Below are 19,418 nucleotides of genomic sequence, written 5' to 3'. Positions count from 1 at the left end.
AAATTAGAATTTAATTTGATGGATTATAAACTTGATGTGGTTGTAATAATCTTGTGCAATAATAATGAAGGAGAATTAGAATATGTATGTAAGTTTTTTTATTTTGTTTTGTTGGAATATTAAACTAAATATATAATATAACTTTTTTATATTAATTTACCTTCCCAATGATATTTCCAAGATTCTAGATTATGTCTATAATAAACCATATTTTTTGACTTATAATTTCTTCTTTTAATATCTTATGTTATGAGTAATCTAAATCTCCAAATTAACGTCAAATTTCAATTTGTAAGGGCTAATAGTTGAGCCAAATTAAAAATTACTTTAAAAAGCACTCTATAATTTCAATGCATTACATATGATAAGATTATTAATTATCTCTTATATAATTTAAAGCTTTTGAATCAAATTTATAATTTATTAATAAATATTTATAATTTTCTTTGAATAAAATATCATAAAATATTTTTTCTCAAATTTTTAAAATAAACATATTTTTTAATTTTTTATTTTAAAAAATAATTTTTTAAAATGATAAAAATAACACATTTTCAGTAATCTCAAATAGACACTCAACCTATAAAATAAAAAATAAATTTAAAATTGAAAACAGACGAAGACAACACCAGTAGTAGTCATTCACACGAAGACAAAACTGGAAATTAATTTTAGAATATGAGTTTAGGCACGACTTCTGGGACACAACCAATACAACTTCACCAAAATGGCGAGGCTATGTTGGGCAAATGTTACCAAAACACCTGTTGCTGTGTCGGAATAAAGGCAGTTTGAAGCGCAACCCCCAAACAGGGGCTAAGTAGTCATTCACCAATATATGGTCAATGAATTTAAGGGCAAAGTGCGATTACCTTCAATATGCAAACCTCATTGAGTCAGAAGACAAAACACTATTTACCTAATAAACTGTATTTTTTCTTATAGTTAAGCAAAAATAAATAAACACAACATTACCATAACTAAAGGGGATATCTCTCATCAAAGGAGTTTTTTTTAAACTAAAAATATATAAAATAGAAAAAAAGACTGTACATAAATAACGTTGGGACATATCTCAAACTCAACACAAGCAAACAAAGAAAAACTCACAATGAGGCACATAATCAAGGCCTCCATAACACTGAAGCCAAACCCCTAACACCTAAAGAACTCTACCGAATGCATTTCGAAAGAAGATGCCAAATGTGAACAAAAACCCACTCCTGAGGAGATTGGGAAAACTAGAGAATGGAGAGACAATTCCATACAATATTCTGGATCAAATTGTCAACTAAGAGTCCAAAAGCTCCTACCATGCTCCTGAGAGTCCGAATCCACCAACTTAGTTTTATCATTAAGTGCATTTTTAATGTACCAAACTTCCTATTTTATAAGAATATAAAAATGGTCATTTTTGTACCTAACTTACTATTCTTACATAATTAAAAAAAAAAATTATACACAACTTGAACTCATGATTTCCCAATCACAAATGAACAAATTTATTGTTGCCAACAAAACTCACCTCAAGTAAGATTCATTAAGAAGGTGGGGGCAAAAGTAGTTAGCACTTTACACCTATGTGCAAAGCCCATCTAGGTTTACTTACCACCTTTGGACTAATAATTTTACTAAGACACCACTTAAATTTGCAATGTATAGCCATTTGAGTAAAGATGCTACTCTAAATGCACAAGAGACGTTCTATTTCTAGAGATTTGGCAGCATGAATCATATACAATTTTGACATGGCCTAGGCTATATAACACCTTCGGAGCTCATACACATTCACGGCAACAGAATGTGATGTGCTTTTCAACTAAAATAGTTTTGAGAAATACATGGAATACAAAGAGATATGTACCAAATTGTTAGTTGGGCTTTGTAGCGGAAATCATCACAAAACGCCGGTTCCTTGTGCAGGTAAAACCCACAAGACCACATGCATTGCAGAGATCTTCAAGTTCATGTTCAGCTAGGAATATGTGGCTGCCTGAGACTTGCCCAATGTTCTACAATAAGAAACAAGTTACCCGTCATTATAGGCATATTAGGAGCAAAGGCGGATCCAGTAGAAGATATACGTATACGATATGTAACTAACGTTCATTAAATACTAAGCAAGATGAAGCCGGAAATTCTATTCTTTCTGAAAAAGAGAAAGAATTGATGTTCCGGCAAGTGTTCGGCCAATCTCTAGCACAGAGCAGTCAGGGCAGGCACATGGGCACATAGTGTATTTGTTGGGGCTTGAGAAAGGGACTCTGGGGAAAGAAAACAATGTGATTTTAATCCCAAGAGTTCAGTTGTTTCTTTTCCCCTTTTTGTTTATTGTTATCCCTTCCATCTCGTCATAAAAGTTCACTAAAGAAGCCTACCTTACGCAAGGGCCTCAAAAATGGTAACAGTGAATAAGGACCGTCCACTATATAGGTTGTAGCAACAAAAACACCTCCAGGCCGTAAAACACGACTTATCTCGGCCACCTGTATAAAAAAATGAAATAATTTAGAAGGGTGTTAAATTGATGTCCTATAACATTAGAACCATAACAGAAATAGTACTAAATATGTAGGAACAACGGCAGTTACAGCACCAGTAGATCCCAGAAGTTTCCACTTGAAATTTACAAATTTAACCAGCATAAGGGAAGTTAAAAACAAGGTTAAAGAGGTCAAGTGCCAGGAAGAAATTCAAAGGAGGATCTTGAAGACATACCCACTGTTGAAAGTGTTGTTAAGTTACTCCTTTTTCTAAATGAGCCCCCCTCTAAGCCAAAATTGATCAGTTAGATACTATCTCCCTAATTAGACTTTTTGATATTTGATATATAGAAACAGTACTTGCTCTGTAATGAAATAGGCTTGTCAAAGGTCTTAGCAAGTTTTAACTCCCTTGCTTCTCTTGTGCTGCTAGAAATTGGAATACATTACAGAAGTACAATATCCTAGCATGATGTGACGAAACTGACCAAGTTTGTCACTTCTTTTGAGAGTAAATTTAAAAATTTTAATTTTTACAGATTATTTTCATTGTTGATTTCAAAGAGGTTCAGTCTTCCATCTCAGTGTGAGTTTACAGGAACCCTTGGTAAATTTAAGTCTCTATAGCTTCATCCTCAAGTCTAGTCCAGCAGTACTTGGGTCATCAAAAGAGCAGATAAACCTGGTGATGGATTAGACTTAGATGGCAGATCTACAATGCAAAATGGATCATTGATGAATGAAACTAATCTGGTGGACTTTTTGTAACCATTAAGATCAACTGGAATCTGTTGAATGTTCTGGCAAAATTCATAACATGGTTCACTCGTGTTTAGCCTGTCTTTGGTAGACTAGACATTGTTAATCATATAAGATCAAAGTTTAGAAACCTTGAGTATGGAGGTCCTAGAAAAACTGACAAAGAAAGCAAAGGAGACCATAAATTCCAAGATGTTGATGAATATTCTTAAACTTAACTTGCAAGCTTCCTCGAATGGTGGGGCTAATATGAGAGAAATATGAAATGTATCTATTGCATCAGACTTCAAAGATTTGGCAAGATTGATATCATTACGATTGATCAGCAAGTGTTGTCCAGTGAAGAACTAAGAATAAGGTGATGTAGCTGTTTCTAAGTACATACTGCTAAATAAGAATGCACTTAATACATCTAGTTGTTTGTTGCAGTTGTTTTTAGGGTGCTCATCAAATCCATAGGCATTCACTCTTGGGATATGCCTATAAATAGGCAACCCCACCCTTTGTCGTAAGTGTTCCCAAAGTGCCAAGAGTGCATGCCAAAGAGAGGTCAAAGATGTGACATGATGTGAGCGCCAAGTGTGTGTGCTAGGATGTTTGCCAGTGGTACCATATTAGGACAAGGTACTGAGTGAGGGCACCTGTGTATGGGATGGTTAGTAGTTTATCCATACAAAACTACTCATGGGAGGTTCATTGTTTATCTGTGCAAAACTACTCACTTAGTGGATTATCATCTTGTGGTGAGATCATGGTCATGGACAATAAGCATTTGAGGCCGAACCACATTAAACCATTGTGTTCTCTAGTTCCTGTATTTTCACGATCCAATAGTAAGCAGTACAGAGTTATACTGACCATTGTGTACTCTATTTGCTGTATTTTCATGATCCAATAGTAAGCAGTACAGAGTTATACTGCCCAACAGTAGTGTGTAGTCTCACTAGCAACTCAAATTTAGGACCTAAGGACTTTGATTTTTACAGCTGTAAATCTGATCTATTGCTTGTCTAAAGTCTTACTAGGATTAATACTATTTCCATATCATTGACTTTTGTCTTGGCTTATAAATTAGAATTTTTTTTTTTTTTAATCATCATCTTATATAAACTAGAGTTTAGAATGAAGATTATGCCCATTGCAATACCTTTTCAATTACAGTGAAAAATAAAGATTATAACAGATGTGAATGGCCAAGTGCATGGAGATTTGTGGCAAATGAATAACGTAAGATGGGAAAATCAAAGGTTACCCACCCCTGACCACTCAAAAAAAAAAAATGAAACAAAATAAACAAGAAGAGAAAGCAGTTAAAGTGAACATCAAGACATGAATCATATGCCTCACAATGCATGAATTAGAGACATGATTTCCCAATGATTAGAGCCTTTTAGGCAGCAAATTACCGTGCCTTTCAAATCTTACCGGAATGAACCTCAAATGCCATTAAATATGTAGTATATAAGTGAGACAATACTTCAAAGAAGTACAAACACAGCTCAGTGTTGTGTTGGATATCATGTAGAACAATAACAAACTTTGAACACTTCCTAACAAGTATCAGACAATCATTTAAGCTTGCCCTATTATTTCAATTTTTCTAGTAAATATCCAACACATGAGCAGAAGGCAGATAGAGGCTAGTTTGAGGAGAGTGGATGGAATGAAAAAAGTCTTTAGCAAAAAAAGGTAAGAGGAAATAAGAACTTGGTGAGGAACTCATAGGTAAGATATAAGTTATAAAGGTCTTATAAAAAAATATAACCATAAAAAGAGATGATTGGCAAATAGAATTCCTTTAGCCAACCCCACCTAGTGTGATTAAGGCCTCATATTTAATTGTTACTGTTATCATTACACTTATCCAACACTACAAAGATATGCCTCTGCATAGTAAGGACACGGTATCCACCACTTAAATGAAGTAAAACTGCACTACAACTACTAAAAAAAAAAGCAATTGGAAGTCAGTAGAAAAATAAAACAATAAACATTTATATCTATTAGTCCTTCTTTTATATGTTTTAATTTCAGGAATTTCAAATTGTAAAAGTTCAACTTGTTTACACATGGGTTTCAAGAACAGAGATCATAGCATTCTGTTCACATTTATTTACTGAAATATAGGATCTGCAAAAAAGTTCCTGTATGTTGATATAGTACTTGCTATATAGTACATAGAATAATGAAAATATAGTTATTATATTCATATTTATATATATATATATATTATATGTTTATTTGTCAATGTTCACTGCCATATCTGTTTTTTCTTTTTCTTTTTCTTTTTTGAAAATAGACATATGAGCGTGTTTTGTGACCATAATTCTTAGTTAGGATTCTACTGTATTGAGTAGTAATACATGCCCCCTAAGCAACTGGAAGATTAAACTGATAAATGCTTACAGCTGCTGAAGGAGAAGGCCAACAGTGCAAAGCAGCACCAGCATGCACGGCATCTACAGAACCCGAAGCAAATGGAAGCCTAGAGATGTCAGCCCTGACCAAAATTAAGTTCCTACAAGCAAAACATGTCACATCAGAATGATAATAGAAATCATAACCTGCAAGCTATTCCTTTGGATATCACTCCAAAGAAGCAGTAAATTCTAGTTCATCTTAATAGAGATATATTAACTAAGAATTAATGCTGTACTCTCTGGGAATGTCCTCCTGCTTGATGAATTCGTAGCACTGCTGCAGCATGCTCTCAGAAAAGTCCAAACCAACAACAAGAGAAAACAGTCCGCTCTTGGCAAAGAGTCTTGTGAACATCCCACTTGCACAACTTGCATCAATAATGTTGCCACCTAAGACTGGCTTAAGGTAATCTTTAATTAATTCAAACTGCAATTAACATCATTCATGGTTAGCATCTCAATTATCGTAAAATACAAAAATAGGATATAATCAGCAATATATAGTATTTTAAACCAATTCAAATTCCAGCTAGTGTGTGTGTGTGTTGATTAACACTTGTTAATGCAGAATTTGGCTAATTATGAGAATCAAACAGTATCAGTATATATCACATATCTGTTAAAACAAGTTGAGTAGCAGATTATGTTTTCATGATCTACTCCCGTCATTGTGCAGACTAAAATACAATGGTGGTTATAGAGGATTGAATTCCCTTCGAACACTGTAAAGAACGTTATCTTTAATTACTTTCAAAGGGAGGTGTTAGCACCACCTGATTGTGTTCGTAGAACTTTGTGGCAATGTTCTAATTGTGACGCCAACTGGCTCCCATCCAAATGATTATACAAGCTTGTTATACAGTAATTTTTCAATGCATAGAAGAAAAACTATAATGTTCTAATTGTGATGACATGTTGATGCAAGCCAAATTATTGGACAAGCTTGCTGTACCATGTTCTGTCTTTTTGAATAAGAAAAATTAGATAAAACACTTGAAAAAAATTATGTAAAACAAAAGTTTACCTCCTTCTCCGGGCCTGGAAAACCACCCCATACTGAAAAACTTTGTCGCCACCCTCGCTCATAGAGGAATGATACTAGAGGAACCCTGTGGCAACAAACTGTCAATGTTCTTCATGCTAAAGAAGCAAATCAAAGCTAGCAAGTGATATTGAATTACAAATGTCATGCACATCAGAGTACTTAGAAGCAAAAACAATTACAATTTATTGGGGATGAATTAACAAAAACATAAGTAATGCCTGATATATTGGCGCACGTTCAGTTGCAATCAAATTATGTATCTTGGTATGTCAGCCTCACTCCTAGCATATGAAAAATTGGGGCATGTTTCATGGCCACAGAATCAGTTGATCATATTTTCTTATTTTGATAAGTTAAATCAGTTTATCATGTTCAGCAGTAGAAAGTAGCATTTTCACACAAAAGACAATATCTTTAGAAACAAAATTAAATAGATATGAGCTTCTTTATGGGAACGTGGAAGCGGAATGATAGGCCACCGGTGTACCGGACCTACCAAAGACCAGCAAGCACGAAGGGGAGAATAGGGAATTAGCACATGTAGGTTGTTACAACCAGCATGTGTGCATGGGGGTTAGTTTTGTAATCCATAGGCTGAGGGAATAATCTGCATGTGTAAGGGAATTCGGTTAGAGAGGGGCAGGGAGCGGTATAAAGAGCTGAGAAGAAGAGGGAGAGGGTAGCGTTTTTTTGATAGAAGAATTGGGAGAGTAAGGGCCTCTCGAATGCCCTGGTTTGTTCTTGTTTTCTTGCTGAAAAGTATTGATAGTTATTGATATTTGATTGTTGTTTGGATTTCTATCGGAGTTCCTATCAATTTGGTATCAGAGCGTTTCGATCCTAATGGTAAACTTGATTGATCCAGTCGGTGATTTGGAGATGAGGGTGGAAGGCATTCCACTGGGAGATGATGCCATGAGGAGTGCGTTTCAAAAGATGGAGAGACACCTAGCGAACCTGCTAGAGTTGTTCGCGAGGATGCAAGCGAGATGGGAAGAACAGGAGCGGGCAAGCAAGAGCAAGAGGAAGAACGAGGAGAGACGAGAGGAGCAAGAGAGAGAGAGAAAGGGGGAGCGTGATGAGGAAGACCAACCTGCAGGTTCGCCCGTGTCAAGGGAGGGAACGCCGGTAGTTGGAGGGAGAAGTGGCGAAGGGGGCGGCTGGGTCGATGGTGTCAGAAGGCAACAGTACCATGGGAGACACCTGGAAATACCCATCTTCGAGGGAGATGATCCAGATGGCTGGGTCTTTAGGGCTGAGCGCTACTTCCTAGTGAACCAGCTGTCCGATGCGGAGAAGTTGGAGTTGGCGGCCTCATGCTTTGAAGGAGCGGCTCTGTCGTGGTTCCAGTGGGAGCAAAGACGATGACGGGTGAGGAGCTGGAAGAAGCTCAAGGCGATGTTAAGGGATAGGTTCAGGACCGCGCAGGAAGGCACGGTAGAAGAGAGGTTCCTTGCGCTTCGACAATGGGGGTCCGTCAAGGACTACCGCCTTGGCTTCGAGACTCTGACCGCACCACTCACAAGCATGCCAAAGGTGTTGCTGGAGGGCCACTTTATCAATGGAATGGAGCCGGTCATCCGAGCCAAGATGAGGGTGTCGAGGTTGATTGGGCTGGAGTAGATGATGGACCTAACCCAACCAATTGAGGAGATGAATCTGGTGATTCGTGGAAGCATTTTTGGACCCGGCCCAAACAAAGTTCAGGCCCCTTCGTCCCCAATTTCGAATCACCAGCGGGTAGTGATCTTGCCACCTCCGATGATGGCACAAAAATGGGTGATGCCCAGCCCCGCCTCATCACACTGGCCTCCGGCCTTCGCTAAGGCGATGGGTGAGGAGTTGGGAGTTGCGGTGTTGGCTGACGAGAAGACGGACACAACAACACTGTGTTTGGAGGGTGCTGCACTTCCATGGGCCCAGTGGGAGCGAAGGAGACGAAGAGAGATTCGTGTGAGTAAGAAAGCAAACCTGAAAGACAAAGCCATAGGGCGCCACCATCGCATCTCTGCTCAAGCAATGGCGAAGAAGGGGAAGGCGAAGAAGAAAAAGCTGGTGACAGCAAAAGCGTTAAGAAGAAACGCAGGAAGAAGAAGAAGCTTCAGAAATACCAAGCTCCAGTCCCAACCAAAGACACCGCGATGCCAATTCAGTCCGATTCGGACGCCGACGGTGATTCCTCCTCTGGTGAGACCAAGCCCGAGAAGATCCAGAAACTTCTCGAGCCCTACACCAGGTACCAGCGGATTAACTTCCTTGTCGGCGTCGCCGTGCCCGACGCTTTCCTCTTCACTCGCCTCCACGATGCCGCGGATTGCAACATATCTCGTCGCAAGTTCGTCGTCTACGGCCTCGCGTGGGACACGACGCGAGAAACCTTAGTCTCTGCCTTCGAGTCATGCGTCGAGACTAAGGACTGCAACGTCATCTTCGACCGGGTCATGGGCAAGACCAAGGGCTACAGCTTCGTCCAGTTCAAGACGAGACTGGAAGCGGCCAAGGCATTGAAGCAGCCGAGGAAAAAAGATCAGGAATCTGATGTCAAGGACGGTGGATCTAGTAACGTCCAAGGAGGGCATCGTACCAATGATTGAGGCGCCATCAAGGGTCTAGCCATCTCCTACCACTTTTGATGAGAACAATCTGGAGGACATTTACAGTCTCCTTCGTTTTTTGAGAGTGGAACCATGGGGGAAGTGGGCATGATGGAATAAACTTGTCCAAAGGCCTTTCGAGGAGGGTGATGAGAGAGGACTTAAGTTGGTGCAGTCAATTTTGAGGCCAATTATGTTAAGAAGAACGAAGTTTAGCATAGACCGAGATGGCAGGCCAATTATAGTTCTTCCGCCAGCAGACATTAAGGTGATTTATTGTGAACTCACAGAGGCTGAAAAAGATTTCTACGAGGCCTTGTTTAAAAGATCCAAGGTGAAATTTGACCAATTTGTTAACCAAGGACGAGTTCTCCATAACTATGCTTCTATTCTGGAACTACTATTGCGTCTTCGCCAATGCTGCGACCACCCATTTCTTGTGAGGAGCCGAGGTGATACTCAAGAGTATTTGGATCTGAATAAGCTTGCCAAGCAGTTCCTTAAGGTTGATCGGGAAGTGGCGGCCCAGGTGGGAGAAGTTTCAGTGGCCATACTGGAGGGCACATTTGTTAACCGGTTAAAGCCAAAAATCAGGACAGAAGTTAGGGTGTTACGGCCATCGGGTCTATTGCAAATCATGGAGACCGCCCAACGAATTGAAGACAAGATTCACATACTCCAAGCCCAAGTGGGTCCTAGACCACCTGGGAGCCCTACGATTCAGCAACAATTTCCTACTTTTCACCTTGAGGACAAGGTGAAAGTGCGGGAGGGGAGTAATGATAGGCCACCGATGTACCGAACCTACCAAAGACCAGCAAGCATGAAGGGGAGAATAGGGAATTAGCACATGCAGGTTGTTACAACCAGCATGTGCGCATGGGGGGTAGTTTTGTAATCCATAGGCTGGGGGAATAATCTGCATGTGTAAGGGAATTCGGTTAGAGAAGGGCAGGGAGCGGTATAAAGAGCTGAGAAGAAGAGGGAGAGGGTAGCGTTTTTTTGATAGAAGAATTGGGAGAGTAAGGGCCTCTCGAATGCCCTGGTTTGTTCTTGTTTTCTTGCTGAAAAGTATTGATGGTAATTGATATTTGATTGTTGTTTGGATTTCTATCAGGATTCCTATCACGGAACTTCAGTGAAAGTAAGGAGTTAAGAGATCCAAGCACACTTTACACGCTTAAATAAAAAAAAAAATTAAAAACACTACTATTCAGTCTATATGACACCATAAACACCCATGGATGGTCTGATCTCAATGCTGAAACTCAACAATATTCCAGCTTGGTGCTGCTGACAGCCACATTCTAAAGCATAGTGCATGCTTTTTAGCAACCTAAGCCATTGATTTACTGACAACTAGATTTGTATGTGCTAGTGAAGGCAGTTTAGTTTAGGGAGCTTATAGTTCTGAAAGGCGCAAGGCGCAAAGGATCTTGGAGCCTGAGGCGTGAGGCTCACGAGGCAAGGCGCACATTTTAGAAAAAAAACTCAAAATCTTGTAAAATCATAAAAAAAACTATCAAATTATCAATAATAACACATGCATATCATTAATGATTCATTATCTTCAAATTCTAAACTAACATCATCAAAGTTGATTCATTCATCATACAAATTCTAAACTAGAAATATCATCAAAGTTCAAACTTAAAGTCTCAAACTCAAACAAGTACCAATCATCATGCAAAGTTCTAAACAAACATATAAACACTACAAGTCCACAATCAATGAAGAAGTTTTAATCAATCATCATCAAGGACATCATCAACATCAAGGTCAATATCTTCATCATCCATTTCAATCAAGAAAATGTTTTCATTTTGAAAAATGCTATTTTTCTAAGTCTGGAAGATTAGCGCAGTATAAGGAGACATATAAGAAAATGTTTTCATTTTGAAAAACTATCTCCTGGTATTTTGATAGCTAATATTCATTGTTGTTAAAATGATTTTTAATGAATTTTTCAAGAAATAGTAGATATGTATTTTGGGGGTGGTAAAATCGCTAAATCCTGAGTTTGAACTAAAATCAAAATTATATTTTCTTATTCTTAAAAATTTTGATTTTTTAGATATTTTTATTGAATCCAAATGAGTGGTACTTTCTTATTTACATTTATGTATTAAAGTAAGAAATGTAAATATGTGTAAATATGTTGTAATGTATACATGTTGGAACTAAGAAGAGGGGAGGAATTGAGCTGTCTAGATTTTAATTAAAACCTAGGTTTCATGAGGCGCGCCTCTCGCCTTGGCGCCTCACCATGCAAGGCACGCGTCTCACTGAAATCGTCTCACCTCTGCCCAGGCAAGGCGTTGAACTAGTGCCTTAAGGCGCCTTGCGCCTAGGCGAGCGCCTAGGCACGCCTTTAACAACTATGAGGGAGCTCAATAATAACAATTTGTAGAACAGTGGGCAATTACACTTTGCAGAACTTTCAAAGAGAAGCCACACAAATGATAGTTAAGGAGAAGTTACATGAACAAGAATCAAAACCTGAAAGCCAACTACTCCCCGTCACCCAGAACTCAAACAAACTAAAGCATAGTTAATTTAATTGTAGTGTTCCATGGACCATGGCATTCAAGGTTATACTTATCTTGCCATATCATAAGGTTTCAGTGAAAGCAAGCCTTTTCATTTCATACAATTAGCTTGCAAAAGTGCCAAGGTCTACAATTTAAAAAATTGCAGAAAGTGAGTAGAAGGAAAAACAAGACAAAGGAGGGGTGTGACAGAAGATGAAAGACATCAGAGTGCATCATTGTAAGGGTAGTATTATTCTTGAATGACCTAGGAATCACAAAATATTCAAGGTATGCAGAAAGGTAAAAAGAAATATAAAAAAATACCATTTCAACCTCCGTAATGCTCGGACCAACTAACCCATGTCTACAAATTCATATAGGCTGCAAAATTGTAAAGAAAAATACACCAATACCTGAAAAACTCTGTGGATGCTGGCATAGCTTCGCCATAGTCCTTCGCCCCACTAGCTACTGTCAGGTCGATGTGTGTCAGATTTCCAAGGTAAGCCTTCTTACAGGTGCTGCATTGCAAAGTAGTCCCAGGTGCAGAATCTCTGTAGCAATTGATCCAAAACGAATATAAAAAGAAATAAAGAACATTAGTGTTCAACTTTGCAAGCAATAATCTAAACTAACAAAAAAAAAGAAATAAACATCAACGCCTTGTATAGATGAAGGATGATGCAGAAGAAAAAAAATACGCCCAAGAAAACTTTCTAAATGGCCAGGATGATAACTTACACAGATAAAACAGAGTCACCATCCCAAACAAATTGTTCGTAACAAATTGGGCACGCTAAAATGTTCTTGCAGGTCCTGACCTCTTTCACGTTGGAGATCAAATCCTGCACAGCAAAATACATGCAGGAGAAATACAGAATCATACTAGTTTATACTCCAGTAAAATTGAATATATACCACCAAAAGGCAAAAATAAAGCTATTCAGGACAAACTTAAAAATTAGCTAGAAGAAGCTTTCATGGAACTGCAGCACAGAAGTATTGACAAGATCAAACTATAACAACATTAATTTCATAGTGCCGTATATGGTAAAAGCTTCATAATTAGCACTTTAGTTTCCCATATAGTTCAAGATATAAGATTCATAATAACCAAAAGAACGTTAGCAGATTATCAGACCTAATTTCCACCTGAACTATAAGTGGATAATTGGTTAAAATAATGTTTGTCCCATAGAAATTGAACTCCAACAGCCCCTCTCGAAATCTGCTGTCCAGGAAAAATAAAAAGTAGCTAGCGTCCCAATAAACTTCAAGAAAAGGCTAAATTCGTAGAATACACATAAAAAATCAAATTCAGAAATATATACCGGCGCAGTTTCAACGAAGGCGGTTGAGGAACAGGCGCGAATTTTTGCCGCCAAACCTCGCTTGAAGAAACGGGTGGACGCTGACGATGAGGTCAAACCGGGATTGTAGAAAAGGCGTCTTGAGATATTGCCCATTTTGGTCGGACTTAACAGCGCCACTGCCGATAAGCTGCTCGAGGCGAGCGCCGCCATTCTTATTGCTTACCACTCCCTTGATCCCGGCGCTCAGAGACGGCGTGATGGCGTCGTCGTCGTCGTCGTCTCTGTTTCTCAGAGAATTGCAGAGGATTTTTCAGGTTGGGGCAACGCAACGAATGAAGAAATGACGAAATCCAACTTGTGTTCCAGAATTTTGTTGAAATATATAGACAAATCTTATGGCTTGTTTGGTTAAGCTTGCATTTGAAAACTGGAGCCTGGAGCTGTCCCCGTTTGTTTGCAACAGAAATATTAATTTAATTCAAATATACAAAAATAAAATGTGTTATGGTACTTCTGTTTCGATTGGTAGCAAACTAATCAAAATATATGATTATTTTATAAAAATATAATTAAATTTTAAATTATTTACAAAATTACTATATTTATAAATTATAATACACGAAAACATCTGGAGGGCACTGATTCAATACTATAAACCCATGTTGTGTGCCAATAAACCTTTTGTTTTATTTAGGTCTTATTTGATAATTATAATTTTTTTAATTTTAAACTAATTAGTTATTATTTAAAATTTATGAGTTCAAATACAATTAACATAGTTAATTTTTATTTTTTAAGCAAGATATATAAAAATTATTTTAAGAATGTATTTTATTAATAAAACATAATATTTGTTTATATAGTAGTGTTATGTCCATAGGCCTATGAGAAGAAGAAAATCTGGATAAACATATTACATGTAAATAAAGTTATTGGAGGGTCGAGAGACCAAGAGACGTTAGCCAAGTGACCTCACCCATGATCCGGGTCAAATAATTGAGATCAAGTTACTTAATCTGAGAGCTTCTCTCAGAGCCTTTGAGAGATCTTTTAAAAAATTTATGTATCCCTTGTCTACTATTATTTGAAAGATTCTTATGGGTTATTTAGATCAAGAAGTCTTTCTCCTAACTATGCAAGAGACCTTTCTAGGGGATTACAAATCCGAAGAGACTTTATCTTTAAATACTATTCACGTGAGATCATGAAAGACAAAAGAAATCATACATTTGAGATGTTCATCTACAAATCTAAAAGACAGTCCAAGATGCATGCAGGAGATTGTGGTTCTTCTTCTACCTACCGGTCTCATTTCCCTCTATAAATAGAAAACTCATTTTTTAGTAAAAATACGCTTACAACTCTGTTCAACTTATAATTCTATTTACTTTTTACATTCTACACTTTATGCATAAAACTAACTTAAACATTAGAGGGTCCATGCCAAAGACCCGCACCCTTAACTAGTTTCTTTCTTTGTAGGTCTCCCGAAAACTACCCTTGAGACACTCTCTTACTGTAAATAAATTTATTGTTATATCTTGACACAAATAATATAAATATATGATATTTCTCTAGCCATAGTTGTCATTATAATTTTCTCTAAAATTAAAGAAATGAGAGAATTAGATGAGGGAGAATTTGAAAAATAAAAATGTTATTTGAATGTTCACTTGTAATATTTTTTGTGATATTTTTGTATTAATATATTATATTTATGTCACATTTATATAAATATATAACAAATTAATACAAATGTCATAGAAAATGTTACAATGGGTGGCCAAATAATATTTTAGTTTGAAAAAATTAAGTCAATTATTTATTAAACATTATTGTCAATATTTGTTGATGTTGCCCAAAAAAATACTCAAGATAGGTGAATTAGATTTTTAAAAATTAATTAATAATTTTTAACTTTTTAAAAAATTCTTAAATTTATAATTTTAATATGTAGTGACTCCATTATGATTAATAATAATAAAATCACATAACCACAAGAAATAAGAAAAATTTATAGAGATTCGGCTCTAAAGATCCTAATTCTCTCTCTCAAGACTTAACTTGAGCCTCTCAAGACTTATCGTGAGATTCCACTAGGGAGAATCAATACTAACTTTTTATTGGAGATAGAACCAACATACAATCCTTTTTTAAGTAAGAATCACTAACATACTACTAGCAAATATAATACCCTCACATAATAAGTGAGTAAAAATAACAAACTTACAACCAAGGACAATTACAAACAAGTCACTAACGGTTGAAAATTTCATCAGCCAACACTCTTCCAGCACTTTGAACCTTCTCACTCTTGTTTGAATATTCTATCAAGTTTGTTCTACTTTGAGCTTCCCTACTTACCTTATATATATACATCTTCCAAACATACTAATCATTAAAGAAATAGTTAATATGAAATTTAAAATTCAAAAAATGTTTAGACTTTCTCAAATAATAAAAAAAATATGTCTCACATTTAATTCAAAATAAATTTACTTTTTGCATGAAAAATCAAGATTTGAAAATTCAAATATAAGTTTTGAGACATAAATGATTAAAATAAAAAAAATATGTTTAAAACTAATCTCCTTTAATCTAAAATAAATTTACTTTTTGCATGAATAAGATAAAATATGTCTAAAAATAATTCTCTTTTAATTCAAAATTTGAAAATTCAAATATAACCTTTTGAAATATAAATTATTAAAATAAGAAAACATGTCTAAAAATAATTCTCTTTTAATTCAAAATAAATTTACTTTTTACATGAGTAAGAGAAAATATGTCTCAAAATAATTCTTCTTTAATTCAAAATAAATTTACTTTATGCATGAATAAGAAATGCATTTATCAATATATGAAAATTTAAACATAAACTTATGAGACATAAATGATCAAAATAAGAAAACATATCTAAAAACAATCCATCTTTAATTAAAAATAAATTTACTCTTTATACCCACTTTTTATTCAAAATAAATTTACATTTTGTATGAATAAAAAATATTTTTATATTATAAAAGTATTCTTATTATCATCAAAATTATATTTATTTACCCTTGAGTTTAACAGTTGTTATATTGGGAACTTACACATTCCCTAACAATTTTTGCCATCAATGATTTCGAGTCAAATATTGAAGGAGATGAATCAAATAATATCTCTAAATTTAATTAGATCCGAAAATGTGGGGCAAGTAATACGGAGGCTGTCAATACCAATTCAAGTGAAGTCAATATCGGTAGCCTAACTAGGCTTTAATTCCACTTGACTATCATTATTCTTGGGATGACCGTTCTTATGTAGCTCCCGATGTTCATGTCATCGATTATACCAGAAGAGGTAAATCACAGGTTAAGCTTTGGCCCTTGCATAGAATGAGAATCAAACTTATAACCCACCGAATTGACATCGACATATTACTCATCTGACTACTCAATCTATGCCATGGAGGCTCGACTCTCATTGTTCTTGCTTTTACCTTACAACATTCTATTTCTTCAATCATCAAATGCACATTTCATCACTTACTCGTTTTTAAGGAAAATCAAGTGCCTAATTTAAAGGCATTAGTCATCACGAAAGCCTAGTCACTGAGCTAACAGACACCTATTTAGGGTTGCAATTAAATCAAACTAAATCAAGTTTTTATGAGGTTAGGCTTGACTCTATGAGTTAGTTACAAGACTTGAGTCTCGGCTTAACCTCAAGCTTGAACACGAGAGCCTCCTGGCTAGCTTGAGCTTTACCTTGACAAGCTTCTAACAAGTCTGAGCATTGGCTCGAGCTCGAACTCCTCATAATTATTTTTTAAAGACATGATAAATTGATATGTAAATAATTAATAACAATTTCAAATTATAATAAATATAATATTGTTGACCATGCAACAAGAAAATAAAATTATTTATCTAGTTATTTTTAAAAAACTTGTTTACTAGTCTCTAATCAAGTTTATTAATTTTTATAAAACTCTAATCGAACATGTTCACGAGTTTTAAAAATCCGACCTTTACTGATCCTAAATTCAATTCATTTACACATCAAACATCAAACATCAAAGTTCAACTTAAATTTAAATCGTTTATCTTAACAAACGAATTCCAAAAAGAAAAAGATTTTGTCAAGTAGAACATCAAGTCACTCGCAAATAGCTTGGTTCAATTTGCCACCTTACACCTCTGTCCAAGTTAAAACAGATTTATTGATGATAATTTTTGGGGGTCACCAAGTCCATTAGGCTTTTTCTTAAGCTTTACTTAGGACAAAATTAGTAATAAAATATAGTGAAAATTTTCCCTTTTTTTAGTATAAGAAAGGACGGAAAGTAATGGAAAAAGCTACGAGAATACATAAAATAAAATTTGTTAAATAGAAAATGACAATTGTACACTCATAATAGATATACATAAAATATTTATATTTAATTTTTTATATAAATATTGAGATTGTTTTTGTTCGCGCACAACAACAAAACTTTTAACCCGTTCGAGGACAATAAAAATAAAAATTGTGATTACATCTATATTTATTTTATTGTATTATTAATATGTCTAGCAAACAATATGAATTACTTATTTAATTCATCATCTCAATTACATACTATTTATTAGTGTTCCTTACTTAAGCGTCAAAGACTAAATCGAAGATTCGACTTGTAATATCTCGTATCGAGTAATAAGAAGGATTAAAATAACTTATTTTGATGGGTCTATACAAACTTCTCAAGGGGTCACCCATCCTTGAGTTTTTTCAATTCAAGCATCAGGAATTTTTTGTTTACATTCAGCTCAAAAAATATTAAGTTAATGTTCTTTCATTTTTTATTTATTCTCGATATATACTACTATTTTCTAGACTCTTGAGAAATTACACGACCTCACCCCTTCTTACAGGCATTTCCATCAAAACAAATTTCGATGATCGATTTCAATTATTGTCAAAAACAAATAGTAGTCTATTGTTAAATTAAAAGAAAAAAAGCTGGATGTGAACATTAAATAATTTAAAATTAAAAATATAATTAACATTTATTAAGATAACGTTTGTTAAAATGAATAAAATAAGATTAAAATATTTTTCAGAGCAAGTTATAGAATACTTGAGCATTAGAGACTAAATCAGATATCTAACCCCATCTCTTCTTACTGATATTTTTGTCCAGACAAATTTCGATAATCGATTTTAATTATTATTTTAAATGAATAAAATAATATTAAAATATATTTTTCGAATCAAGATATGAAATACTTAAACGTTAGAGACTAAATCAGAGATCCAATCTCACCTCTTCTTACTGATATTTTTTGTCTGGCTAAATTTTGATGATCGAGTTCAATCATTGTTTTATAAGTGTTTTTTCACTTGGATGAATCTGCGGAAAGCAGAGTTTCCCTCCCAGAAGTGGTTCGTTTCTTCCCAATTCAACTGGACCCTCTGATTAGATGGCTTTAATTGTAGAAGGACACCTTCTCTTAAGATCTCTCAGATCCATTGCTTTGTTGCCGGTATATGAAACTGATGTTTAGTTCTTAAACTATTCCCATCGAGTGCGACTGTTGATGTTGCCACTTACCCTTCGCAATCACCGACAGGAAGTTTCAATCCCAAATCAATTGTTAACGTTTGTTAATGCTTAATTTGTGGTACCATCGAAAGCAACGTTAATTGTAAGTAGAAGCACCTAATTAGTGTCCCATAGGTCAAAATAAAGAACATGTTTAATGCCTTTCAGAGTAGTTTATATGATAATTTCCATTTCTTATTGTCAGCATGAGATCAGGGATTTGAATTTTCTAACGTTGTTTAATACGACACTTCTCTGTTATTTCTTGTGTATCAAACAATTAAAGGAAAACGCTTAATATCTTGTTAAAAATATTACTTTTAATATAATCATCAGCTTAAACTTATCAACTTTAAGATAAATTAATCATGCATCATTTGAACTTAAAAGCTTTTGATGTGGACACCCATTGAATTTTATATTTTGGCGGATTAATTTTTAAATTTTCTGAAATTAGTCACGATATATTCTAAACCCTAAACTCTTAATTACTAATAATATTAAGTAAATTGATCATATACCCCTTAAATTTTAAGTTTTTTGGCCTAAACACCCTCTAAACTTGAAAGGGTGTCCGGGACAAAATCTCAAAATTTAAAGGGTATACAATCAATTTATTTAGGCTCCGTTTGTTTGCATAAAAGTGTTTTTTTTTAGGGAAAACAGTTTTCAAAGAAAATAATTTTCATAATAGATTTTTTTTG

At 35.3% G+C, this 19,418-nt stretch overlaps 1 protein-coding gene across 1 annotated transcript; it reads right to left on the bottom strand.

Annotated features, from left to right (window-relative positions):
- Nucleotides 1–1,478: 1,478 nt before the first annotated feature.
- On the bottom strand, nt 1,479–13,512 carry LOC127808975 (uncharacterized methyltransferase At1g78140, chloroplastic). Its single transcript, XM_052347742.1, has 8 exons — nt 13,164–13,512; nt 12,574–12,677; nt 12,246–12,386; nt 6,687–6,771; nt 5,899–6,089; nt 5,649–5,760; nt 2,379–2,486; nt 1,479–2,012 (listed from the first exon to the last, which is right to left on the bottom strand). The coding sequence occupies exons 1-8, from the start codon at nt 13,353–13,355 to the stop codon at nt 1,872–1,874; spliced, it is 1,074 nt and encodes a 357-aa protein (XP_052203702.1). The 5' UTR covers nt 13,356–13,512; the 3' UTR covers nt 1,479–1,871.
- Nucleotides 13,513–19,418: the final 5,906 nt, after the last annotated feature.

The sequence above is a fragment of the Diospyros lotus genome, chromosome 8 (genome assembly GCF_014633365.1).
Source record: "Diospyros lotus cultivar Yz01 chromosome 8, ASM1463336v1, whole genome shotgun sequence".
Lineage (NCBI taxonomy): Eukaryota > Viridiplantae > Streptophyta > Magnoliopsida > Ericales > Ebenaceae > Diospyros > Diospyros lotus.
The sequence above is the reverse complement of the archived record's forward strand: the minus strand, read 5'-3'. Positions and strand labels throughout refer to the sequence as shown.